The 9,340-nt window shown below is 39.5% G+C and overlaps 1 protein-coding gene across 1 annotated transcript; it reads right to left on the bottom strand.

Moving 5' to 3' along the window:
* Positions 1–534: 534 nt before the first annotated feature.
* On the bottom strand, positions 535–6,608 carry LOC309403659 (sulfotransferase 6B1-like; the record flags this gene model as incomplete). The annotated part of the gene is made up of 7 exons (XM_081997889.1): positions 6,357–6,608; positions 4,718–4,857; positions 3,957–4,046; positions 3,190–3,316; positions 2,293–2,387; positions 1,629–1,785; positions 535–665 (listed from the first exon to the last, which is right to left on the bottom strand). The coding sequence occupies exons 1-7, from the start codon at positions 6,556–6,558 to the stop codon at positions 535–537; spliced, it is 942 nt and encodes a 313-aa protein (XP_081854015.1). The 5' UTR covers positions 6,559–6,608.
* Between the last annotated feature and the right edge of the window lie 2,732 nt (positions 6,609–9,340).

The raw sequence follows: 9,340 nt of genomic DNA, 5'->3' as shown, positions 1-9,340 counted from the left end.
AATGGTGATCCCCATTCCCCTTCATTCTCCTCCCTCTAGCTTTGATCTAGTTTGTGCTGAAGTCATGGGGAAGATATCCTTGGTCATTAATTAAGGTTGTGTCAGATCCATATTTTTGCTAGTGACCTTTTCTGTGAAGATGTTGCCCAATTTGAAACATTTTGCAGAAAAAAATATTTCTACATACTAAATAATTAGGAGTAGTCTGGAAAGACTGCGTTTGGCTAGAAAAGGAAAGAGAAAAGGGGCATTTCCTTCCAGGTGACAGCTACTGAAACAGGGCTGTTAAGTTTATTTGAATATGGTTAGTTGCCATCTTATTCAGCAAATGGGTGTAGCCAAAGCAAGACAAAGATGTCATCTTTAAAACAAAAGCCCACTGTTCAACATTGTCACTGTAAAGGCTGCTGCAATGTGATTATCACAGTAATTCTAAAGTGCTTGGATGATTTGATCTAGTTTTCTAGTACATAGCATTCAGATGGTCTGAGAGTGCGTTGGAAAGCTCTTGCTCTAGCCACATTTTATTACGCTTCAGGCTTTACAGTACAATTCATACTTCAACTTTTTTCCCAGTGTTGTTCCTCCTACATGTTCTTCAAATGCTTTGTCCATTTTCTCATTCTGATCTTCACTGAAAAGATTCTTCCAGTCACTCACACCACCTTCAAAGAAACAAAGAAACTCTTGAAAAACAAGAAATTTTATTGTTTTTTATCTGTAGACCTGTCATTCTTGTTCCACTGTATACTAAATGTAGTTGATCCATTTTTCAAGATAAAACTTCACTCATTTTTGCACCAATATGATTTGGTGAAGTCAGTGGAGCTACAGATCTGTGAAACTGCTATAATGCAACAGAACGTAGTCTTGTTCAGGACTGTGTCCAAAAAAGCAGCCTGAAGTCCTGTTTCCCTGCAGCTCTCTACTCCAGTCAGTAATGACTGACAAGGTAGAAGATTATGAAGGTTTGATTAAGAATCATCTGGCAGGAGGCAGAGCTGGGTTTCTGCTCCCTTGGCAGCTTGAGCTTTTATCCAGTGACTTCTTTAATGTAAGATGCAGAATAGATTCTGACAGCCAGGTTGGCCTCTCATGTCTGTGTTCTCCACACTACATTGCAGAAGTAGTTCCCTTTTGTCTTCCCTTCTCTACGTACCTGATTCTTGCATGTTTGGCTTCTGATCTCTAACTGTGAACAGGGGGTCGGCAGTGGCCCTTTCAGGAGATCCTACACTCTCCTAAAAAGCGTGGTCATGCCACTCAGGCTGAGGTTGGCCCAGTTTTGCCTGCTCAGCTAAGCCTCCAATGTCTGAGTAAGCAGTGGTCTTGGTGCAGAGATGGAGAGTTCAGGCACATGACATCTCCTTCCTGCCAGTCATCTGTCGGCCTCTAAAATTTGCTCTGTGAGGTTGCTTCTCCTGTGCTGACTGCAGCCTGCTGCCAGAGCCTTGCTGGGTCTCTTCCTCACCAGTGCTCCTTGACTAGTTTTCTCAAGCGTAACAGTGATAATCTTCTTGATACTAATCTGTAATGCTAATATATGTGCAAAAAGGAAGCGAAGGATGGGTAGCCCACGTTCTTGAGAGTGTGACATTTCTACCCCTGGACTGCTTGGAGCTTCCTACCTTTGCGAAAGAAAATATTGCCAAATGCCCCGTGGGTCTTCTGAGAGTTCTTCTTCATTGACTGGAAGCTGGTCCTCTCTACCAAACTCTGAAGTTCTTCCTCAGTCAGGGCAATCCCAAAGAAATCAGCTATGTTCTTCACACCCAGGACCGGATTCTGAAAAGAGGAATGTAACATACCACATGGCATTCAAACAGATTACACTGCTTTCCGAGGCGTTTGCACTTCCCTACATCTGTCTGCTGGCTACGTATGTAGAGTTTTCATAGACTAGAGTGGTACATGGTGTTTCTTTTCTCCATAATTATTTCAGAGGAGATACAAGCTGTCTTCCTATGGATCGCAAAGGATTATACATGATTTACAGTTGAGCAAAGTCTACACTGTTTAATATATAAAAGCCTCCCCAAAAAATTACTGGGGATTTTGATTTACAGAGATTTGGGCTTATATCACAGCTAAAGAGAAAACATGAATCATTTTCACAAACAAAATTTTTAAAAGGCCTTTAAGCTTGAATTTCACCTTTCCTTCCCTTAAAACAAGGATCTATCTCATATAGTATCACGCAGTTTGAATACGCTACATGTATATAATGGTTAATTGGTTTAGGAACAAATGCTCTTTGAAATAGAAAATATTTGTAACTATTGGTAACCTCACCTCTTTCAGCTCTTCATAAGTTATTGTCATAATATTTTCATCAGCAGCATATTTGTTCCACTTGGAAAGGTATTCAAAGTAGCATCCCCAGGGCACTAAATAAAACAAAAAATTCCTAAGATAAAGCATAAATTAAGATTAGACAAGCTCCTTATGAAATAAATCAATTTTTGCTCCTTAAGTTGATCCCTCAGTCATGGGCATTATTAATCATATCTATGCCAGAGTTTACGCCCTTCTGTGGGAATTATGGGGTTTTGCTCCCGGTTATTCTGACATGTGCACATGTCTCAGGCATATGACACAATTTGTAGGTCAGTATGTTAAAACTTGTTAGTATTTCAAGACAGATGTGAGTCCACCAAAGAGCTATCAGTACTCAAACCATCTTGCAAAGTCCCTTAATCCAGTTTAAAACCTTGTTTAACCCTCCCTTCTTCTGGCCATATGGTATGCCAAACTGAAGAATTTACGCAGTTTTAAACTAGTGGGATTATTTTTTTTCTTTTTTAATGCACTAGGCTTCGTCCAAATCATTCCTCTGGTCATCAATTTGGCATGTAAGTGTTCAGATGTCTGCATGGGCGCAAGACGATGAACATTGGAGAGGAGGGGTGAAGGGGATCCAAGATAGAGATGAGGAGGAGCTGCTTCTTCCAGAGAAAATAGCAATTTGTGCAAGTTAAAGCAGTTTGTGGAAGTGCAGTTTTGATAAGGGTTTATCCTCAGGCAGTAAGACAAGTACTGTAAACTTTAATTCAAATTTCTAACTTTCTGACTTTAATCTCTGCTTTTGTACTGTAAACCAAAAAATCCTGGTGAAGCTGATTTACAAAGTGCAAAGTTTTTAGACAAAGTCAAAGTATTGAATAATTGACATAGAAGAATATACTGTACTTTTCTTCGTCATGAAAGCTATGAAGAAATCATTCCAGGTCTCATAGGAGGGAAGAGGAGGCATGGCTTTGCAAAAATGGTAAAAAGATGTAGCTACATCTTTTGGATTACGAATCAGCAACAATATCTAGGAAAAAAATATTTTATTTGTAGACAAAGATATAACAGACTATAGTATGAAGAAAACAATAATCTACTTTATAATTGCAGTTTGGGGAATTGCTAATATCTTGCACACTACCTGCAGAAGTAGCAATTTCATTCTAGATTCAGAAGGTGAATTATTTCACTTTGCTTCAGTACCTTGTGAAGATGATTGCCTATAATCATTAAAATACCTTTTACGGAATAATTTAATTATACAGAATCTAAGTATGTTTTGCTCAATACAAGCATCATTCATCATTTAGGTAGTGGAGAAAAATCACAAAAATACAAATTCTCTCTGAAACTGGACACACTGAAGCCGTCACTTGTGACAACACCATAAAATGCCTCCCATAGGAAATTGTGTCAAAATACCTTTTCCTGCTGGAGGATTTATTCCATCCCCCCATCTCGTTTGTGGAGACTGACACAAAGGTGTCAATAAGGATGAACTGAGATTAAGTGAAATGAATGGCAGTTCTTAAACAGGCATGTAGAAATGGCCAGGCTAAACACTTAAGTCTAAGAGTGATTCTAAAAATTGGCAGAAAAGTACTAAATTGGCTTTTAAAAAAATGTGTTGGAGAGCCTGCTTTCAAGACATTAAAACTAGCGCTCACCTTGGCTTTATTTTTGAAGATAGACCTGGGAAGATTTTCAGGAAGGAGATGAGTAAATATAACTCTTCGAGAAGGTAATTTGTTCATTCGCTTTAAGAATTAGAAGGAGGAAAAATGGACAGTTCGGTTAGTACAAGTATTTTTTTTTCATCAGCCTATGACAAAATATTGCCTTGCTAAACTTATCAACAGTTATTGCCTGAGAGAAGTACTTATTTTTTGTGAGTGTTATCCTGGGATCTTAGTGGACTGCTCTGAGTAACTCTAATCTTCAAAAGCCCCTGAGAATGAGCGAATGGAAAAAGATTATCCATTGCTCTTCAGTGGTAATGAATTTAACTTGTTCTGTTAGACAAGGGGTCAAATCTAAAGGTAAGATGCAGACTCTAACTGGGGGTATGTGAAAGCTGAAGGTTCTCAAGGAAAGAGAGAGAAGGGGTGAGGAGGAAGAGCTAGTAAGAGAGACAAAAAAGTCAATATTTCAGTATTTGAAATTTCATGAAACTCTTCTTAAATACAAAACATGCTATGTTGAATTTCTGCAGCTCTTGCGTATCTGACGAGTCTGTGCTCCTCCCAAGCCCTCTGAAGTGTCCATTTATCCCTCAGCATTTGGCAATGCAGATGAGATTCATCCTGACCAGGTGCCACATACAGAGAAGTGCGAGAGTTCTTATCAAACAGTGGAATATTTCACACATGATATATACAGTATTTGAAGCACAAAATTTTGACAACTTTCATACATATTCTATGCCCACCTCATATTTCCCAGTATCTCCAATTTCAAGGTAGGGGAATTCTTCTAGTTCTTCATCATTCATGCTGCTTGCTTTATTCTGCATTTTCTCTTCAAATATGGCTACCAAATCAGTTAAGATTTGACCTACCCAGTTTGTGCCTGAAAGGGGAAAAATAGTGAATTGTTTGTAAAACCTTTGGAGTAAACAGAAATGGATTTGCCAGGAAAGCCAAGAGGTAGGTGGTACTCCCAGGTGAGTTCCCTGGTCTCCTTTCACATGATACAATCACAGCTGACTATCTGGACAATCACCTCTCAGGGTCCTACCTTTGCTCATTTCTCCAAAATGGATGGCTCAGCACATCATAAATTAACTTGTATATTGTCAATTAACCTGTATATTGTAAATAACTAATAAAGGAGAAGAACCAGTAAGATTCAAATAGGAAAACACGCATTAATGTAATAAACTTTTACTGTGACAAGGGGGATTGGAGTGGTAAACCTGTACCTCAAAACCTGGCGTATTATATATGTTTTCTGATGTGCTGCACAGGATTATCTTGGGAGGCAAGATGGGTCACAAAATGTCAACACAGGAGCAGAACTATATCTGAAAATTGTGCTGTATGTGCTCATTTTCTTTACCAATAGGCAAAAATTCTCTAAAGTGACATTTCCTATACACATTTAGTATATTTTTATTCAAAACATAAAAAAGAGCCTGTAGAGAACTCCCATCTTTTCCTGTCTTCTGGACACTGGGTTCCTGCATCTTTGTCACTACAGTCTTAATAACTGCGTTCTGGTGCATAGCATTTCTTCAAAAAGCAAACGTGATACAAAAGCAAAAACTTTACAATCCTGTCAGCTGTGACTATCTGCTGGAAGACAGCGGGAATCCAATTGCTGGCGGAGAGGAACAGCTACATTAAAACGGGTATGAGACACATCTAATGCAAACCTGTAGCTCTGATAAGGGCTAGCAGAGGCTGCTTTCAGGCAGAAGGAGCAAAGATGTAGGGTAAACTCACAACCCTAGCAAAGACCTCCTGTTGACTTCCCAATAGTCAAAGATCAGTGTGATCACTTCAAGTGTTACGAAAGTATTTTTTTTATAGTTATGGATTTCAGATACTATTGACATCTATGCGAAATAAACTAAAGAATATGCAGTGTGGCATGTGAAGGTGCCAAAAGCTCCATTCTGTGTAAAAATATAAAGCTATTAATTTTACAAATATAAATGTGAGAGCAGATCCTGCAATATCAGATCTAGGTACCTCTGATGTGAGAACTGTATTTTAATTCTAATTTGGGCGTTTAACTTCATAACTATAAAATGCAAAGGCAACAAACACCTTTACATGCTAAAAACAGATGTCTTTTTCTCAGCCATTTTAAAAATTCCCTATATAAAATCTTCATAATTAACTTTGTAATGCTTTTTGAGAACAAAATTAGTTATTTAAAGTTTTATGAAAATTCTAAATACTACTATTTAGTATAATATATAATATTATATATCGTATAATATATTGTATATTATTTAGTATAATATATATTACATCGTATTATATATGTTATATATATTTAGTACAAACCTACTTATTTGCCATTAAATAACTTTGTTTATGAAGAAAGCAAAGTATATTCACCAGATTTAGGATAGCCTGCCAAAATTACATCATCACTTCTGGCTTCAAGGGACTCCATGGCTCTGAATACTTCAGGACTGGAAAAAGTAGCAGGGTAGAGAATCCCCTTGTAAGAAAAAAGCAGCTCGTCGCGATCCATTGTGTTAGCAGCGGCCATTGCCTTATTTATGAAATCAGCAAATTTTTTCCTGGACTTCTCCATCCTTCTCTCTCTCTCGCACACAGCTCCGTCACAGTGTGAAATGCTATGCAGAAAAAGGGAGCCACAGATCACCTTTTAATAGGAGGTTGTGGGGTTTTTTTAGCCCTGTGAGCAATAATTTACTACTCTTTCTGAAACTGTAAAGAAATACGCAACTCCAGTCAAAGACCTCAGGTCACTTGAACGTTTTGAAATCAACAAGTTGACCGTAAGCAAACAAGAAAAACAAGAAAATGCAATTGCATTCTAGGTTAAAGGGCTTAACTTACTTCAAAATATCATGCAAAAAATCTGTAATTACAGCAGAGTTTATAAACAAAATCTATCAAAATAGAACGAAGTGAATTGCAGGCTGGGGTTTAAACGTCACGATCACATTCCTCACGGGAGTTCTGCTGTTGCCAGTACTTGCTCTGCTGGCATGATTTTTGTTATATCACTCCTCATTCTCACTGAAATGGGATCAGAAGTGTTGGGGTTGGGAGAGAGAAGGTGTTCACTGCACTAGCGACTGAGCTGTAGACCATCCCGTGAGGGTGGCCAACTGCTCCCTCCAGCTGATGCCTAGGAGGTCAAGGGGACACACATGCTCTTCGGCCGTTGTCCAGACTGCAGTACAGACTTCTGCCTTTCTGGTGATTACACAGAAATTACTCATTTCTACGTGTTCTTTCCTTAATGAACTCAATCACTGTTTAACAACTTACCAGTCATTACTGAGTTGTTAATAATATAACCTATACCAACAAGCTACAATGACTAGCACTGATAATGCACGTCAGGTGATAAGCTTCTTGCTGACTGAACTGACCTCAGTAGGAAAACTGAAGTTAGACCCAGGTTTGATATTCAAGTCTCTGGCAAAGAATGAGTGGCAAGGAACGAGGAAATTGTTCCCCCCAAAAATTCATGCCAAGCATCTAAAAGCCATTCTTTCTTATCTCCATTCCTGTTGGCAACTGGAGCAGGAGGACCAGCAGCTGCATAGCTGTATGCTTTTGCCATTTGCACACCCTGAGGAATTTGGGCCTGGTCGCTGAGGCATGCTGCAGTGCTCACGAGATGCCCTAGCCCACATTTTGATATTAATATTGTTTAGTCCGTGGAAATCTTTTGCTTGTATCTCATGCAATAGCATAGTGTTGGAATAGGATTTCCATGAAAGAAGGACAGCTCATTTCACTCCTACGCTTCACTCATTACAGAATAGTCCGAAGAAACTTTGATAGAAAAAATCCAGAGGATTTCTAGTGTGTTTCTGCCAGAAAGGGCAGTCAGGCCAATTATTCCTTGGAGGCATGTTTTATCCTTAGAAACAAAAAAACCCCAGTATTAGTTGAGAAGAACCAATTAGAAGACATAAGTCATGAGGAAGGATTTTGAGGGGAGTTAAGTTTCTTGGCAAAAAAAAAGCAGGATCAAGATTTAGTAATGTGAGCCTTTGACATAGCCATCTGCCACGACACCTGAGCCAGGAGATGTGAGGAGTGTACCTTGCACCGTACATGTTACACAAGAAGACCCTCTGATCCTGCCAAGTACTGAACCTGGAGACTGACGGAAAACATCAGTTGATTTAAAGTTTCTAAGAAGCAGCTTTAAAAACATGGAGATTAAAAACAGATTAAAGGATTTTATAATCTGGATAATCTCCAGATTAATTGTATTTGTTGTTCAAGCCACCACAGTGCCTCTGAAGGTTTCTGACTTCCCATACTTATCAGACCTGGTCTTTCCTGATTGTGGAGTTTTACAGAAAGAGGCTGATGACCTTTTCTGTGATAGCTGCAGGACACTGCCGGTTGCCAGATGCCTAGCGGACTGATCTGCTTATGCAGTTCTATTCCCTGTTAAATGAAACAACAAAGCAATACCCACAGAACTTGTGCTTTTAGGTGGTAAATGAGAAGAGGTGGGTTTCTACAACTATGATCCTATACACATATATATATATGATCTATAGATCCTATGATCTGCATTAATCTCAGTAAAACTCTTGAGAAGGCTTCCATAAATTAGTCCTCCAAAGTGACCTAATAAGATTTAAGATGGATCCATTAAGATTGATCTATTCATGAAGGTACCCTAAAATCCCCCTGATCATCCATCTGCAAAAAAAAACCCAACTCAGGGGGAGAGACATTCCCTGCGAGCCTATGAATGAGTCCAAGAAAAGTAGGGCTTGAAGTAGAATTTGCTCTATGACGGAAATGCCATATGTGGCATTTTTGCCTTTGAATAATTTAGCATGTGCCTGCTCAGAGGGGAGTCAAAGCCTCCAAACGGAGACCAGGATGGTCAGATGTCTTAGGTTATGTGATAAAAGCTTGTCTGCACACCCACAAAGGAGCACAGAGAAACAGTGGAGGGGAGGCCCAAACAATACCCTGCCCAGATACTCCCAGGCCCATCGCAGTAGCCATCAGCTCATCAAAGGCCGGTCTATGCAAGCCCAGAGGAGCACAAGGAGACAAAAGCAGGCAGGAACCCAAGTTAAGGACTCAGACAAAGGGACACTCTGTCCAGGCCCCTTCTAGGGCTGTCCCAGGCGAGCTTCAGCCTCAGTGTCCTGGTGTGAAGATGAACCATCAAGACGATCAGTGCTGGAACACCTTTTGAAGACAGGCAGAGGCTGTTGCCTGGGGGTATAGGCACATTAAGGAATACAGGGGAAGAGCCTTTCATGATTGCACGGGAGTTATTATGTCAGGAGTATATAACAGTTGTGAGACAACTACCACAAAACAAATTATTTACCAGCCTACATGACACTATTGTTATT

The sequence above is a fragment of the Phaethon aethereus genome, assembly GCF_964289735.1.
Source record: "Phaethon aethereus genome assembly, chromosome: 3".
NCBI lineage: Eukaryota > Metazoa > Chordata > Aves > Phaethontiformes > Phaethontidae > Phaethon > Phaethon aethereus.
The sequence above is the reverse complement of the archived record's forward strand: the minus strand, read 5'-3'. Positions and strand labels throughout refer to the sequence as shown.